This window comes from Scyliorhinus torazame, chromosome 1 (assembly GCF_047496885.1).
Source record: "Scyliorhinus torazame isolate Kashiwa2021f chromosome 1, sScyTor2.1, whole genome shotgun sequence".
Taxonomy (NCBI): domain Eukaryota; kingdom Metazoa; phylum Chordata; class Chondrichthyes; order Carcharhiniformes; family Scyliorhinidae; genus Scyliorhinus; species Scyliorhinus torazame.
In genome coordinates this window covers 60,781,272-60,799,591 of record NC_092707.1, presented here as the reverse complement: position 1 = coordinate 60,799,591, position 18,320 = coordinate 60,781,272, and the positions used below count along the sequence as shown (strand labels likewise).

The window sequence follows — 18,320 nt, the reverse complement described above, 5'->3', positions numbered from 1 at the left end:
TCTCTCTCCGGGATTTGGCACCTGCAGGTTCCCCAGCGACCATCACCACTACCCCCGACCCTACACCGTCTCCCTCCACCACTACCCGGCTACTTCGAGATTTGGCACCCGCAGGCCCACCGGCGACCATCACCACCACCCCTGCCCCTACACCGCCCACCCCTCCACCGACTCAACTACTGGGCGAAGAAGAAGACAGGATGCGCAGGTCTCGACACCAGTGCACACACCACAGCCGGGACTGAGGCGATCACGGTGGAAGGTCAAAGCCCCGACAGACTCAGCCTTTAAGTCCACTTCACCCCCGCTGGACTCTTTTTTAACAGGGGGTGAATGTGGTAAACCACTGTTAGTGTATTATATGTATTGTGTAAAACTGTTACTGTACTACATGTATTGTGGTAAACCACTGCCTGATGGCTGCGCCTGTGGCTCTTCCCCTTGGGCTCGGTATAAAGGTGGCTGACCTCCGGCCCTGCCCCAGTTTGGGATCAGTGGCCAGGAGGCTTTCTGTTTAGCTTATTAAAGCCACAGTTTCGTTCACTACTTGTCTTGTGTTAATTGGTGGCACATCAGTTACCCAGACTCGAAACATTAACTCCATTCTCTCTTCACAGATGCTGTCAGACCTACTGAGATTGTCCAGTATTTTCTGTTTTTGTTTCAGATTCCGGCATCTGCAGTAATTTGCATTTTATGACTAGAAACTGATGCACGTTGCGATACAAATAGTTTTTAATTAATAAAAGCACTTCTCTTCTTCCCAATATGTTTTGCAATGCTGAACTAAGTACAATTTATTTTATGTTAATTATTCTTTATGGTCAAATTTTGTTAAATGATCCTAAACATGGAATGCACAGACTTCATAGAATGGATAATGAGTTGTCTACATTCCAGAGAGCACTACTGGAAACAAATCTTTCATGTCAATTGCCTACATACCAACAATGATTAAGCTTCAAAGGTCATCTGTTGGCTACAGAGTGAGCAAGGCACTATAGAAATGCAATTTGTTTCATATTAACTATTTAATCTTGTTAATACCCTGTTTTGTGATCAATGAAGCATAATTTAGACAGATTAACATCAACTCAAGAGGCACGCACAAGTCTTATGGCATTAGGTTTAACACAAAGAGTCAATCTGCATGGGCACAATTCTCTAGCCGCGCCCGCCTGGCGACCAGAGACTTTCGTCCGAGGTCAATGGACTTCTCCATTGTCCACGTCTCGCCCGTGGCGATCTTGCAGCGGGAGGGGCAGAAGAATCCAACCCTATATCTCTTCAGAAAAACATCCAAACAAGGCACGCCATTTAAATAATACAATGAAGTAAATACCTTTTGATGAAAATCCATCTTGGTACTGAGAAGTTTGACATAGACACTTGCCAGCTGTCCATACCGATCATGCAAATGGCCCTAGAGGAATTTTTTAAACAAAATTGTAATCACTAAATGAAGAGATGTACAATAGTACTTCAAAAATAAATAATAAAGGGTGTGATTTTAGGGCGGAACGGTGGCACAGTGGTTAGCACTGCTGCCTACGGCGCCGAGGATCCGGGTTCGATCCCGGCCCCGGGTCACTGTCTGTGTGGAGTTTGCACATTCTCCCCATGTCTGAATGGGTTTCACCTCCACAGCCCAGAAGATATGCCGATTAGGTGGAATGGCCAAGCTAAATTGTCCCTTCATTGGAAAAAATAATTGGGTACTCTAAATTTAAAAAATAAAAAATAAATAAGGGGTGTGATTTTGGAAGTAAGATTCACACTATATGCCTTCTGTGCAAATTAAATGAACAGTTATCAGTGAGAGGCCAACACTGTTTATGACCCGAGACTTAGTTTTACGTGGATATTGTGTGGTAAGGTGTGCTACTGGACAAAGAGTCCTCTTTCCTATTATAAAGTTGCTGCTGCATAACATGTTGGGTTGTACTGCATCTCATTTCACTACAGAAGATGGATAATATCAACCATACAATGCTTTTGTTCCATAACCATTGAATGAGTTAATTCACAAGTGGAATTATTTACAGACGCCAACTACACAGATGAGATCAACACCATTGCAAAACACCCCAAAATTCTGGGGGCAGATTTCAAGAGTTAGCAAAACAAGTCAAAGAAGTTTATCTAACTCCTGCCTGAACGTAACTCATACCTATGCTCCATGGCAAGACAAATCAATCTGTTGATGTACATATTTGCTTTTCTATATCCGTCATTCATTTGCTCTGATATCTGCTGGTCTTTTATTATTGTTCAGCCAATCACCTTTATCTAACAGTTCCTATCATTTATTAGTCGATTGTCCATGGTGATCGTGGTTAAAGGATGGGAGATTTTTGAACCAGGGTATACAGATGCAGTTTAACCTCATTTTAAAATAATACATTTGAGCCTCAATTTCATGTTTTGCATTTAGAATTTCCATGGCTCTAATAATAAGGAAAGTGCTTATGTAAACTTGTTACGTTGTAATCGTCTCCTGTGGCATAAATTGTTATTGTCTGAAATTTACCATTCTGTATCAGTCCTGATGAGCGCAAGATGAAAAGCTTCAGCAACCTGTCTCTATTTTCAACAATACACATGTAGGGGCAGCAAGCGGCAAAGTGGTTAGCACTGCTGCCGACGGCACTGAGGACCCGATTTCGAATCCCGGCCCGGGTTCACTGTCCATGTGGAGTTTGCACATTCTCCCCGTGTCTGCGAGGGTTTCACCCGCACAACCCAAATATGTGCAGGTGAGGTGGATTGGCCATGCTAAATTGCCCCTTCGTTGGAAAAAGAAATAATTAGTTACTCTAAATTTATTTTAAAAAACAATACAGATGTAATCATGCCCTCCAACCAGTGATGGCGCTTTAGCATCTCTATTGGCAGGTTACATGCGAATATACAAACATATGAAATAAGAGCAGAAGTAGGCCATTCGGCCCCTTGTGCCTGCTCCGTGCCATTGATTAAGATCGTGGCTGATCAGTTTGTGTTGGCTGCCTGAATTATAGTCATTTCCATTGTAAATGTGGATGTTGGAGTTGACAGGAAGTGAAAACATGCACAAGTGTTTCGATAATTATCGATAGATAAAAATGTTCCCTAATTTACACAATTAGAAGCACCTTTGGCATCAACAGCATGATGTTCATGATCTGATGATCGATTCCTTGCCATTATGTTGATAATGTTGAAATGCAGGGCCTATATGTAAACTGTGCACATTGCCACATTTCTAAACTTCATACAGTTTACTCTGGACTTCACGGTACAAAGGGCATACTTTAACTCAGCTATGAACACAATTAAAAACTATTCTACTCAGGGTTTCCTCTGGAGAGCTTACTGTTGTTATTGACACTAGCTTTGCTACATAAGTCATCATGAGTGCTGGCTGACTCAGTGTAATTTCAGCTGATGGGAGGGTGAGCAGAATGTTACAGCATTCCTGATGTGCACCCTCATGGGCGTCACCCATAGATATTTATTCCTTGGTGGCTGCTTCATTTGAGACTCAATTTCTATATCTAGACAAACAGATGGTCGAGAGTATTGCTGGGTCTATTTGGCCCTGAAATAGAGTTTAGCCACTATGTGAACAATGGAAGTTCATACACAAATCCAGAAGCAATGAGAAGCTACAGACATGTTAGTCAGGGCTCAGTGGAGCAGCTTCGGACCTGCAATACTAAGAGATGGCTGCACTGTCAGAGATACCATACCGCCTTTCAAATGAAAGGTTCAAGTTGAGGCTACGCCTGTCTCTCAAGTTGAAGATCCCATGGCACTAATTCAAAGAGTTCCCCCAGTGTCCCAGTTTGATTTTATGCCTCAAAGTCTGACCATTTACCTTGCGCTGTCTGTGGGACGCGGTTGTGTGAAAATGAGCTGCTGCATTTCCTACACTTTCAAAAGTACAGGAGCAGGGATGCCTTACTGCAGCTGTACATGGCCTTGGTGAGACCACAGCTGGAGTATTGTGTACAGTTTTGGCCTCCTTACCCAAGAAAGGATATACTTGTCACAGAAGGAGGGCAGCAAAGGTTCACCAGGCTGGATCCTGGGATGGCAGGATTGTCATACGAGGAGAGATTGGGTCGACAGGGCCTGTATTCACAGGTATTTGGAAGAATAAGAGGGGATCTACTTGAAACGTATAAAATTCTGACAGGGCTGGACAGGCTGGATGTAACAATGTTGTTTCCTCTGGCTGGGGGTCGAGAACAGGGGGACTGTCTCAGGATGTAGGGTGTACGAAAAGTGGAGAAACTTATTCACTCAGAGGGTGGTGTACCATAGAACATACACTGCAGAAGGAAGCCATTCGGCCCATTGAGTCTGCACCGACCCACTTAAGCCCTCACTTCCACTCTATCCCCGTAACCCAATAACCCCATATAACCTTTTTGGACACTAAGGGCAATTTAGCGTGTCCAATCCACCTAACCGGCACGTCTTGGACTGTGGGAGGAAACTCCGGAGCACCCGGAGGAAACCCATGCAGACACGGGGGGAACGTGCAGACTCCTCACAGTGACCCAAGCTGGGAATCGAACCTGGGACCCTGGCGCTGTGAAGCCACAGAGCTAGCCACTTGTGCTACCGTGCTGCCCCAAATTCTACCTCTGGAATTCTCCACCACAGAACATTGTTGAGGTCAAATCACTGAATATACTTCAGAAGGAATTAGATTTATAGACTCTAAAGGTGTCAAGAGGTATGTGGAGAGCACTGGGGTATGGTGTTGAGATAGAGGATGAGCCATGATTATGTTGAATGATGATGCAGGCTCGAAGGGCCGAATGGTCTATTCCTGCTCCTATTTTCCCTGGGTGGAATTTTCCCATATTTTTTCAGACTGTCTGACTGGAACCCGGGGCGAAATTCTCCCGAAACGGCGCGATGTCCGCTGACTGGCGCCCAAAACGGCGCCAATCAGATGGGCATCGCGCCGCCCCAAAGGTGCGGAATGCTCTGCATCTTTGGGGGCCGAGCCCCAACATTGAGGGGCTAGGCCGACGCCGGAGGTATTTCCGCCCCGCCAGCTGGTGGAAATGGCCTTTGTTGCCCCGCCAGCTGGCGCGGAAATGACATCTCGGGGCGGCGCATGCGCGGGAGCGTCAGCGGCCGCTGACAATTTCCCACGCATGCGCAGTGGAGGGAGTCTCTTCCGCCTCTGCCATGGTGGAGACCGTGGCAGAGGCGGAAGGGAAAGAGTGCCCCCACGGCACAGGCCCGCCCGCGGATCGGTGGGCCCCTATCGCGGGCCAGGCCACCGTGGGGGCACCCCCCGGGGCCAGATCGCCCCGCGCCCCCCCCCAGGACCCCGGAGCCCGCCCACGCCGCCTTGTCCCGCCGTTCAAAAGGTGGTTTAATCCACGCCGGCGGGACAGGCAATTTATTGGCGGGACTTCGGCCCTCCCGGGCCGGAGAATCGAGCGGGGGGGCCCCGCCAACCGGCGCGGCCCGATTCCCGCCCCCGCCGAATATCCGGTACCGGAGACTTCGGCAACCAGCGGGGGCGGGATTCACGGCAGCCCCCGGCGATTCTCCGACCCGGCGGGGGATCGGAGAATGACGCCCTAGATGTGTAGCTCTCTAGCTACACATTTGTATTTTTAGACCAGATTTTGATCCACTCTGAAAAAACACATTTGGGGGCGTGGTTTGCACCAACACTATGGTAGGAGGGTCCTGAGAGAGCTGGCGAGGAGGCTGGCTCCATAGAAAAATGGCACCCCGATCAGCACAGAAAATACCCCCCCGCACTCCCCACAAACATGGGGGACACCACTGCCCCTCACAAGCATCGAGGACTCTCACTCCCATCCCTATTAAACTGCGACTGATGTTGCTTTCAATCATTTAACGACCAACCAGCGGCGGAGGCGGCCCACCAGCGGGATTTTCTGGGCCCGCCGTTGCCAATGGGATTTCCTGGTGACTGCACCCCTCGTCACCGGGAAACCCGTGCGCCGTCAGTGGGACTGGAAAATCCTGCCGGCGTGAACAGCCGTTAAATTGCGCCCAGGAGTTTAGAACTCCCACTGTGAATTCTCTGAGAATACCATTACCACTAGTCTCACTATACCACAATTTGGTAGATTAATTCAAATCTACACTGTAAAACATCTCATTAATGAATTCATAATTGTGGTTGATACTATATGAAGCAAAATTTGTCTCAAACTGCAGGGCGTGGTTACCAGTGTTCTTGATTCCAGTAAAACAATTCTGAATCAGTTTTACAGGCATTCTTTGCCCCTGATATTCACTGGGCTGCTTGTTTGGAGTGAATGTGGAGGACGAGAGGGGATGTGGGACGGGGTAGAGGAGCTATGAACATGTTTCCCACTGCGGTTTCTATTTGCAGGAAGTCTTTTAACTTTTTTTCTCCCTGTTTCCTGCTTCATAGCTGGTTTGATTATCGTGGGTGGGGTTGGGAGGGGGTGAAATCCCAGAGAATTAAAGTTTTCTGTGTGGGTTGGGGAGAGACAGAGGCGGGAAAGTGAGATTTTGGGGAGTGGGAGAGGAGGGGGTGGCATTTACTGGATGGCCAGTTGGGCGCCGCTCCTGACCCACAAGCAGTGCTGCAAAGCCACTCACTTGTGGATTCAGCCCTTCTTGCCTCCTCTCGCAGGCGAGAATCTCGTTTCCCGATCCTCACGGGATTTTGCGCCTGTATCACGGTTCTTGTTGACGGTGGACACAGGCGCAAAATCGCCCGCTATGTTTCGATTAGCTGTATAACATTTTGGGGTGCTTCGAGGTCCGGTGGGAGATTCAAAAAATGTAAAATCTGAATCAGGAACCCAACCCATTTCAAACTTACCCACTTTTCATTTTACCGGAATCTGGATAAGGGGCAAGCAACTGATTCACTCACAGGAGACGAGTTGGTCATTGGGTAAGTTTGAAGTCACCACAAAAATTATTCTGCCGCGATTTCTTTCCCCTACCAAATCCCCCAACCCCACCCACTGTAATCAAGGCAGCTATGAAGCAGGAAACATGGAGATAAAAATGAAAAGATTTCTTGCAATTAAAAACCTCAGCGGGAAACACATCCATAGCTCCTTTACCCTGTCCCACAACCCCGCCCACCCTCCACATTGATTCCAAGCAAACAGTACTGTAAATAACAGGGCCCAAGACTGCAGAGGAGCTATGGATGTGTTTCCCGCTGAGAGTTTTAATTGCAGGAAGTCTTTTAATTTTTTTTCTCCATGTTTCCTGCTTCATAGCTGGTTTGATTATAGTGGGTGTCACTGCCAGCAGGGCCAGAGAATCCCAACAACCAGAGAATTCCAGCCTAGTGGTAATAATATTCTGAGAGAATTCATAGCGAGAACTCTAAACTCTGAATCATTAGATAATTGAAAGCAGCATCAGTAGCAGTTTAATAGGGATGGGAGTTTTCAAATGTTTGCGTATTGAGGATAAACACATAATCTTGCTGTATTTGTTTGAAATTCTCCCACAAGGAATTGAGATTAATGTAAGTTTTAAGGCTGTTATAACCCCCACGGAGGTCACAGTATAAGGAAAATCCGATTCCCCGTGACCTCCACAGAATATGAACTTCCCCTTAACTAGGGGAACCCTCACTATTATACTAACTATGGCCTGGGAGCACGTTGGGGAGGAAGACCCTTCGGGGAGTGGAGACTTACTGTATACCGAATAAACCTAGTTATTCTTTTCTCCCTACTAGGTCATGCGTGCTACTTTCGCAAATTCTACAATGGCCTTATTTTTCAATGATATTACTGCTGTAATCTGGGGTGGGATTCTCCGACCCCCCCCCGGGTCAGAGAATTGTCAGGGGGGGGGCGGCGTGAATCCTGCCCCCGAAGGCCGCCGAATTCTCCGGGGGCGGGAATCGCACCTCGCCGGTCGGCGGCCCCCGCGATGGGCCAAAGTCCCGCTGCTGTAATGCCGGTCCCACCGCCGTGAATTAAACCACCTCCCTTACCGGTGGGACCAGGCGGCGCGAGCAGGCTCCGGGGTCCTGGGGGGGGCGCGGGGCCCTGGGGTTGCCCCCACGATGGCATGGCCCGCGATCAGGGCCCACCGATCCGCGGGCGGGCCTGTGCCATGGGGGCACTCTTTCCCCTCCGCGTCAGCCATAGCCTCCGCGATGGCCGACGCGGAGGTGAACCTCCCCGTGCATGCGTGGGGATGACGTCAGCAGCGCTGACGCTCCTGCGGATGCGCGGACTTCAGCCGGCCGGCGGAGTCCCTTCGGCCCCGGCTGGCGTGGCGCCAAAGGCCGTCCACGCCAGTAGGTGGGACGGCAACCACTCCGACACGGGCCTGGCCCCTAAAGGTGAGGGCTTGGCCCCTAAAGGTGCGGATTTCTCCGCACCTTTTGGAGCGGCCCAACCTCGGAGTGGTTCACGCCACTCCATCCCGCCAGGACCCCCTGCCCCACTGGGTAGGGGAGATTCCCGCCCCTGTACTTTTCTCTGGTTATTAAATAATTCTCTACATTATTGAAGCAGTGGTAGTCCATGCTTTTACGTTTCTGCAACTGAACTGCAAATCAAGTCTGAGAATGCATGGATACGTTGGAAAATTAGTTGCATCATGTGGAGTACAGCCAGGCAGGCCACTCAAGCCCCAACGTTGATCCACAGTTTGTTTTGGTAGTTGGTTTCAATCTGGATTGCTGTCACGGTGCAACAATTGACCTGAGCTAGCCAGGGAAAAATTCAGAGTTCCCTACCTTATTGATATCCAATGGATTTGATTGTAAAGGGAGGAGGATCTGTTACTGTTCACTGAAGAGCAGCGTTGGGTTGGAACTGGAGGCCACAAGGCTGAATATCAGATATGGGAATGACCACTCTAGCGACTTACTGGTGAACGCCGCCTCCAGGTACCATGCCCGATGAGGGTATAGGTTACCATAGACGTCATTGGATTGACCCATGATTATGCTTGGCAAAGTACTGCGGTGGGTTGTTGTTGCCTAATGCTGTGTGGCTAACCAGGAAGGTCTCCTCCTCTTACCAACCTGCCATCAGGCGACTGGAAAGATTTACAGGCTGATAGTCAACCTAGTTGGCTACATTATGAATGCACCTGCTGTGGCCATCAAGTCCTGAAGTGGACCACTACGCTACAGGATCGCGTTACTGTGTAACCGCACCTCATTAATGACTCAGTACCTTCAGAAGATCATGGGAGAAAATTGGAGAGTTGGAAATCAGACAATCCATTTAAAATGAGTTGGTCCAAAAATCACTTCATGTAGCTGCTTTCATATTGAATTTAAAGATTGCAGCACATTGATATTATAAATTAACTAATTTTTAATCTTGCACACCTACAACTATATTTTCTTTATTACTATCGATCCAAGGCCTTGACTGTGCCAGCTGCGGAAGGAGCTGCCAGTCATGACCTCTACAGCCAAACAGACAATGTTCAACACAGAAGTGGCATACACCCCGGGCCCTGTCCATCATCTCCCATCGCAGGGCCAAGCAGAGCAAGATATCTTTCACTTTAGTAAATTCCTATGTTGAAAGGAAGCTCTCAAATTGGATTCTGAGGGCTGTTGTAAAATTGAATAGCTGGGGCGAGATTCTCCGACCCCCCCGCCGGGTCGCAGAATCGCCGGGGGCTGGCGTGAATCCCGCCCCCGCCGGTTGCCGAATTCTCCGGCACCGGATATTCGGCGGGGGCGGGAATCGCGCCGCGCCGGTTGGCGGGCACCCCCCCCGTGGTTCTCTGGCCCGAATGGGCCGAAGTCCCGCTGCTAAATGCCTGTCCCGCCGGTGTAAACCACCTACCTTACCGGCGGGACAAGGCGGCGCGGGCGGGCTCCGGGGTCCTGGGGGGGGGCGCGGGGCAATCTTTATTACTATCGATCCAAGGCCTTGACTGTGCCAGCTGCGGAAGAAGCTGCTAGTCATGACCTCTACAGCCAAACAGACAATGTTCAACACAGAAGTGGCATACACCCCGGGACCCCACGGTGGCCTGGCCCGCGATCGGGGCCCACCGATCCGCGGGCGAGCCTGTGCCGTGGGGGCACTCTTTTCCTTCCGCCTTCGCCATGGTCTCCACCATGGTGGAGGTGGAAGAGACTCCCTCCACTGCGCATACGCGGGAATGCCGTCAGCGGCCGCTAACGCTCCCGCGCATGCGCCGCCCGGAGATGTCATTTCCGCGCCAGCTGGCGGGGCACCAAAGGCCTTTTCCGCCAGCTGGCGGGGCGGAAATTCGTATGACGCGGGCCTAGCCCCTTAAGGTTGGGGCTCGGCCCCCCAAGATGCGGAGCATTCCGCACCTTTGGGGCGGCGCGATGCCCGACTTATTTGCGTTGTTTTGGGCGCCAGTCGGCGGACATCGCGCCGATACCGGAGAATTTCACCCCTGGTTCTGAATTGATCCCGTGAACAGCTGAATCAGACTAAGCAAGATGATTCTGGTTTGCAAGGAGTGTTAAGCTGCCTGACCTCAGTTGGGTGTTATTGGAGATGCGACCTTTGACCTGAACAACTCTAGATTAGCAGGAGAGGATTTGGTGACATAGGCCTGGGACCTTTCCTGGAACTGGGCATTGGAAACGAGCATATTGGGCTTGGATCTCACACTCCAACGTTGGTTAACCCGGCAACCTTCACTATTAAAAATCAATCCAATAAGAATAATACCCACTTTAACAAGGTTCAGAGAGGAGGTGGTCACCCAGCAGCTGTGGGGCTGTACCTCAGTAAAGGTAGATTGCACACAAAATTCCCTGAAACTATAAGTGCAGGCGAGATACAGCCATAAATAGAATGGCTGGGCAGCACTGTGGCACAGTGGTTAGCACTGCTGCCTCACGGCGCTGAGGACCCGGGATCAATCATGGCCGTTCTAATCATTTTTTCATCACAAGAAATTTGTGGAGTTTGTACATTCCCCCCATGTCTGCGTGGGTCTCACCCCCACAACCCAAAACGATGTGCAGGGTAGGTGATTCGGCCAAGCTAAATTGCTCCATAATTGAAAAAAAAAGGAATTGGTACTCTATATTTATAATTAATAAATAAATAAATAGATAAATAAATAAAATGACTAACAACGTCTTGGATTACATGGCCAGGGAAAGAGCAAAAGAATAAAGCAGCAACTAATTTATACAGAATGTTGGTCATGTCACAGTTTTGAATGCCCCGATTTAGTTGGAGCATTCTGAAAAGATTCACCAGTACAATGCCAGGAATAGGAATCTAAGCAGAGAGACTTGGGAGACTGCACTGATTCCTAGGATGAAGGGTTTGTCCTGTGAGGAATAAATGAGTAGAATGGCCCTATATAGCAGGGGCTGTTTAGCACAGGGCTAAATCGCTGGCTTTGAAAGCAGACCAAGGCAGGCCAGCAGCACGGTTCAATTCCCGTACCAGCCTCCCCGAACAGGTGCCGGAATGTGGCGACTAGGGGCTTTTCACAGTAACTTCATTTGAAGCCTACTTGTGACAATAAGCGATTTTCATTTCATTTTCATATATTCTCTGGAGATTAGAACCATAGGAAGGGATCTCATTGAAATGTATAGGAATCTGAGAGGTGTCTAACAGGATAGATATTAAGAGGCTGTTTCTCCTGGCTGGAAAATCTAGAATTAGGTGTCACAGTCTCAGGATAAGAGGTCAGGCAGTTAGAATGGAGATGAGAAGAAGGGCGTGAATGGAAATGAAATAGAGTTCCATGTCGGGCGACTTTAGTCAGGTGTATCCCAGTGCTGGCAGCGTCAAAAACAACCCCACTATTAAATGGGACATTGCTTAATTTCTGGGCCTTTGCGAGGAACTCCCTGCCGAGGCCGAACTTCGCTCCATTTCCTGCACTAATGAGCTCCACTCGCCAGTGCAGGAAGAGATCGGTACGCCATTTTTAAATGGTGCCCCAATCTCTGAGCCGCCTGCCAAGGACTCCGGCCCCCTTACGCCTCAATTTACCAATGAGGGGGTCTTTGAGCCTCCACCACCCCCCCCCCCCCCCGCCCCCCGCACCCCACCTCATAAGTGCCCTGGTGACACTGCCAGGGTTCCTAGGTGGCACTGCCAGGGTGCCACCCTGCCCCAAGCCCTCTACCCACAGACCCCTGATCCCCTAGGAGACCCCCCCCCCCAAGTGTCATTACGTCTATTCCATGTTGGTGGAGACCAGTGCTAAATGGCACTTGTTTGGGGTCCAAGGTGAGGCCGTTAGATCCTGTGCCTTGAGTAACTCCGGCGTGGACATATTCACGTGAGCCTGGCTGCGTACTTGAATATGCAAATCTGGATCCTGCTCATTGTGGTCCAAATAGAAACACCTCGCAAGATTGCGTGAGATCCCGTTAGATATTGCGAGGCATAACAAGGCTATTAAATGTCACAAAATGCCTCTTGCGAGATTTAATGGCATCCTGAGTCGGGCGCAATAAGGCCGGTAGATTGCGCTTGAAATGTCTTCACTCAGAGAGCTGTAAATCTTTGGAATTCCCTGCCCCAGAGATCAGTGGATGCTCAGTCACTGAGTATAATCAAAGATGAAATTTGTGGACAACTAGTGAATCAAGGAATATGGGGATCAAGCGCGAAAATAGTGTTAAGGTCGAAGGTCGGCCATTTTCTTATTGAGTGGCAGAGCAATCTTGAATCAAGACATTAACAAGTGATAATGTACAAGAACCTTTTCGGGAAGCCCCATCAGAAAACTCTGAGGGAAGAAAGCTGTTAGCTTTGATAAGAAAAAGCTGTTGAAATGTGCTTCATTATAGATGTGGATGAAAAGACTTAACATCTATTATGAATTCAAATTGTGTCAAATAGCTCAATGTACACTTCCAACCTCAGGAAGTCAATCTCATATCATTGCTTCCACTTGCCATGGAATGCAGTGTATCAGTTAATCCGATGTAGAAATGAATCCCATTTCTTTGGTGCCAAAATGCATGTTAAGGGCTATTACTTGCATTAGGAGTCGGCCTCAATTTTGCAGCTCAGAGTGGAATGTGTAGTGTCATATTCGTCTTATAAGTCAGCGCATGGCAAGCAGGCAAGAAGATGTGCAGGAATTTAAGGCAATTCCACAGGGACCAGACCGTGCATGGCTATTGATAAATAGAATAGGTCTTCCTGCACCATCACCAATGGGTCACTTTTACAATCAGTGTATAAGTCGAACCCCGTTTTTGGAAGAGCTTTTCGAAGCGTCCAGGGTCACTTATGATCTATGGTAACATGTATATAAAAAATGGACTTCCATTCAGACTTCCTGTTAACTGTTGTCACTATAAATTCCTATGTTCTCTCAGAACGGAAAATGTCCACACAAAAACTTGTCAGGCTATAATTACACACTCCTCCCAATGGAAACTGCCTGTGCCAAGCCTATCTTGCTGTAATGTGCTGCTACCTCATTCCATTGCTACCTCTGGGAGTAAATGTACTAACAGCATGGAGTGTTTACATACTCAATTTCCATTATAAATGTAGACAGAGGAAAATACAATGGAAATAGAAAAATAAGGCCGGAACATAACACTTCAAAATGAAGACTGAATTACACCTGAGCCATCGGGTCCAATTATCTCCCAGCAGCCTTACTTCATTTGAAGACCACGCTTCATGTTACATACATAGTGCCTCAGGGGATCCACAAATAATATATTTTAACAATCTAATATCTGCATGCACTTTCCCTCTACTCAATGTACTAGCACATTCATTCAAACTTGCATGTCAACTTTCTTCATTAGAAATTCCGATATACCCTGGAAACTGCAGAAAAGCTAAAGGAGAAAAATAAATATTAATATATTTCTAAAAACAATTTCAGACCTCATCCTTCTTAATTATAATTTCACAATTTTCACAACTCAACCTACCCATAAATTTCCTATTTCACGGATGTTACTTTTATGCCTGGTGAAGTCGTGAAGAACCTAGATAGAAGTAGAAACAGGTTTTTGAGACACAAGGCATAATTTCTCTCAAAGACTTGAAACAGTAAGAATATCAGGCAAAGCAAATCTCTAAGGCACTGTTGCCATGCACAGAATTTAACTGCTCTAGTCAGTAATCAATATATATTTACAAATTACGGTTACTTCAGTCTCCATTTTGATTTCCAGGGCCCCGGGTTACAGGCCTATAGTTTCTTGAATGAATTTGGCGGAGGCCAAATCAATCCCTTGAGCCTGCTCCACCATTTAATAGTGCCATGGCTGCTCTAATAGTAATTTCAGATCTGCATCACGTCTATCCCCAATAACCTATTACTTATTTCTTACCAAGAATCTATCTGCCTTAAAAATATTTAAACATTCTGCTTCCACCACCTTTCCAGTAAGAGAGTTCCTAATTACACACAGTCTTCACAATCAGTGTCAGCACTTCTGGGCAGAATACAAATATTTTCCCATAACTTCCAGGTTCCCCAGCATCGCATTTAGTGAAGACCCTTATGATGCGCTGAGGAATCCCTCAGGAAGTTCCCATGTAAGGGTTTACCCGCCAATTGCCCAGAAGTGCTAACTTCCTCGGGACAATTGCGCTCGCTGGGAACCATTCGGCAAAAGTGATTTAAATCGTTAACTTCGAGTGGTTCTGGCAGTTTTACCCCGATAGTTAGTCTGAAAGAGTTAGAAGAGAAAAAAACCTTCCATCTTCAGAGTAACTATTCAAAAAAAGAAACCCAGACCCAGCCTCACATGGGACACCCGCACAGGACCCACAACACCAGCCTCACACCCGCTGCGAAAGTTTATCAACCTTGAAACTAGGCACGGCCAGGGTAGCACGGTAGCACAGTGGTTAGCACTGCTGCCTCACGCCGCCGAGGACCCGAGTTCCATTCCCTTCCTGGGTCACTGTCTAGGTGAAGTTTGAACATTCTCCTTGTGTCTGCGTGGGTCTCAACCCCACAACCCAAAAAGATGTACAGGATAGGTGGATTGTCCATGCTAAATTGCCCCTTAATTGGAAAAAAGAAATGGGCACTCTAAATTTATTTTTTAAAAACTAGACAAGGCTTGTAATAACCAAACAACCAAATGAGTAGGTAATTCAGGCGTCTCCTTTAAATATTTTGAATAAACATTTTACAAAGAATGCCCTTATTGTGTTCAAAACACTCAATTTTGTAAATTAGATTTTAAAAAAACTCTACTTAAGCGGATATCCGCTTGCCTAGACTAACCACACAGGTGGGTATGCTGGAGCTTTTTTTTTTAAAGTGACCCTCGCATGTTTCCACTATTAACACATCGAAAGTGCAGGAACTAGATTGTTTCCCTAACTTATTCAAGGGCATATTGTTACAAACTCCGTACAGATCAATAACCCTTAAAAATATATTTGGACTTCCAGTAAAAAAGAATGGCACAAGATTGCACATTTTAAGACTTTTACTGTAATAAACAGACCAAAAGCACCAATGACTAAACACCATTTTTGCAGGCAACTTATACTTTAAACTACAGAACAGCTCAATCTCCTCTTTACTTTTATCAAACCTGAAAAACTCACCTCATAGGTATACTACCTTTCATTGTCCATTAAGTCATTTTCAATTGTCCCGGACCTATTGCAAAGTGATTCTTAGCTACCAAGGGTTTACTTCTGTCATTTTCTTTTCCCAGTGAGATAACTTTTATTTCATGATGAGTGTCTTTCCTGGGGGGAGAATCTAGCAAAAGCTAGACAAATCAGCCTTGTTTCAAATACTCATGAATTTGGTCTTTTCAATCTGAGCATGAGCTCCTGCCCACATTCTTGTGCAATAAACCATTGAGACTTTTCTCCTCTAGTTGCTCGCTTTCTCGCAGATCCTGGCAGACTGCCTGTATCTGGGAGTTGCAGGGATATCTTAGAAATCCTTCTTCTTTCAAAGCCCATCTCCATGCCAAGGTGAATCATATAGGCTTTGTAACCAGGTAGAAATGGTGATTATCTATCTTTGAGACCCCCAATACTTTTCTATCTTAGAAGTAAATGGACAGTTTAAATCATAACTGTTTGCAACTTAACATTCTCAGCACCTTCCTGGGACTTGGCAGGCTAGCAGTCTATTGACTGTAAACACAGATGGTGCTGCCAATGTCTCCAAGTGTGAAAACCTTATACCTTCTTTCCAGCAAACAACTTGGGACTCCCTTTTGTGTGTTTAACAGCCATGCTGCCCTGGCATTATCAGACAGACCTCAGAACAGGTCAAATGACCCCCTTCATTTTATCCTAAATTAAAGATACAATCTGAAAATAAAATAATCCAATAATCTCCTTTTTGTAGCAATATAGATTGTTTTTATTATAGCAACGGAGCTCCAAGAAAGGAATTTCAAAAAGAAGCTTCAACCTCTGAACATCATGCTAACCTTTTCCTTTGATGTTTACAAACCATACATCAGTGCTTGTTTGATTGTTTTCAGCTGCTTCCATGTTAAGAATGAGGCACATGGATCAACAGTAATGGAAATACCACCAATTGCCTAATTTCAATCCATGCCCACCCTGTGAAATGCCTCCCCAAGAATCCCTCCTCTCCTCAAGCTACATACTGCTGGCAGCCAAACAAACCTTCTCTCAAAGTAATTCATGCTGTAGTGTTGTTGAAAACCAGCCTAACTGCACAATAATGCTGCTGCAACAGAACAGGTGCAGCTAAGAGGGGGCTTTTCCTGCCCATGTGGTGTAACTTCAGCAGATACTCCAGAGAATCGGTGCAAACAATCCTTGACTCCAATTCCAACAACTTTATGTCAACCTCATGGCAACGTTACAGCAAATGAACATGAGAAGCCTCATGTGGCATGGTTCTTCTGCTGTTGCCAGCACACTAGAATGAGGGGAAATCTCTGGCCTCTGATGGAAGCCCGTGTTGTTCTTTCCTAAGAACAACACGGGCGGCACGATGGCACAGTGCGGGAGGCACAGTGGCTAGTTAGCATTGCTGCCTCACAGCGCAAGAGACCTGGTTTCAATTCCGATCTCAGGTAGCTATCTGTGTGGAGTCTGCACGATCTTCCCGTGTCTGCGTGGGTTTCCTCTGGGTGCTCCGATTTCCTTCCACAGTCCAAAGATGTGCAGGTTAGGTGGATTGGCTATGCTAATATTGCCCCTAGGTGGGGTATGGGGACAGGGTGGGGAATTGGGCCTGGGTGGGGTGCTCTTTCGGAGGGTTGGTGCAGACTCGATGGGCCGCATGGCTCCTTCTGCTCTGTAGGATTCTATGAACAGAGGTCAGGGTTCAACCTTGAACCAGAATAAATCAAAGAGAGTATCCCAGAGAGGAAAATGATCCCTCTGCAATCTTTCGAAGTCCCTTCAGTTTTGTACTAAATGCTAATCTTGTGAAGTACGAACACACCATTAGTTTTAAAGTCACCACAAGATGGACTTTCAAACCTTTGATCACCAATGCCTTTTTTAAACAAGCTTGGCTGGCCAGTTTAGGGCAGCATTCCGAAGGACTATAACAACACTGCAAACTTGACCATCTGGTCTATAAAAAACACCCCCATCCAGTAATATGCTAGCCAGCGTACTTTCCCCCGCAATGATAACTGGTCAACATCTGCCTCCACTTCACTTTAAGGCAGGACTAGGATAGAGAATCCCATCCACCACATCATTGTTTTATGTAATCCTAATTGCGTATTAGGTCTTAAAATTACACTCACAAGATCAGTAAATTGAAAACAAAACTTGCTCCATTTATCAATAGTACGTTTAATGTACACAACATAACGTTTGTGTCAAAATATTAAAAAGTACTGTTAAAATGAATAATCCAACAGTACATGATTTTGACTGATCTTTTACAGAAGAACTTTTAGAATTAGACAAAAAGTGACTTACATTTGGATGTCCATCTCGGAGGACCTTGTGTAGGACATGACAGAACTTCCAGCTCACGATGGAGCTGCTGGATAATGGAAGGCCAATGGCGTAGGACCAGAAGGTAAAAGCTCCTTTCTCGTGGTGTGTTCCCAATATAATTCATTCAAAGAAGTCAAGAAACTTAGATACAGTAGCAAAACAAAATGAGACATCTCAACTATTTAAAATCAATATGCATTTGTCCATATTACAAGTTCCCAATGATGGGAATAAATCGCCAATTCGGTTTTAATCTCCAAGTGTTTCAGTGGGACAAAAAAAGAGCATTCAAAAAGATTGAGCAGTATGTTGATTTGGAAAGAAATTATGGTTAAAATAAGATCCCCTTCGGAGAGTAAAATTATTTCATTTCCACAAAGCTGGGAATTTGCAACCCATTTATTCATCAGTCATTTACAGAGGTTTGTGATGGGAACATTCAAG

General features: G+C 46.7%; 1 protein-coding gene across 3 annotated transcripts in view; it reads right to left on the bottom strand.

Moving 5' to 3' along the window:
- The window catches only part of LOC140408416 (huntingtin-interacting protein 1-related protein-like), a 235,419-nt gene that overhangs the window by 125,360 nt on the left and 91,739 nt on the right, over nucleotides 1–18,320 (bottom strand). For all 3 annotated transcript variants that reach the window (XM_072495577.1, XM_072495588.1, XM_072495597.1), the window contains exons 3-5: nucleotides 17,856–17,998; nucleotides 13,883–13,939; nucleotides 1,343–1,423 (exon numbers count right to left, since the gene is read on the bottom strand). In XM_072495577.1, coding sequence (XP_072351678.1) covers nucleotides 1,343–1,423; nucleotides 13,883–13,939; nucleotides 17,856–17,998 — 281 coding nt within the window. The remainder of the gene's footprint in view (nucleotides 1–1,342; nucleotides 1,424–13,882; nucleotides 13,940–17,855; nucleotides 17,999–18,320) is intronic.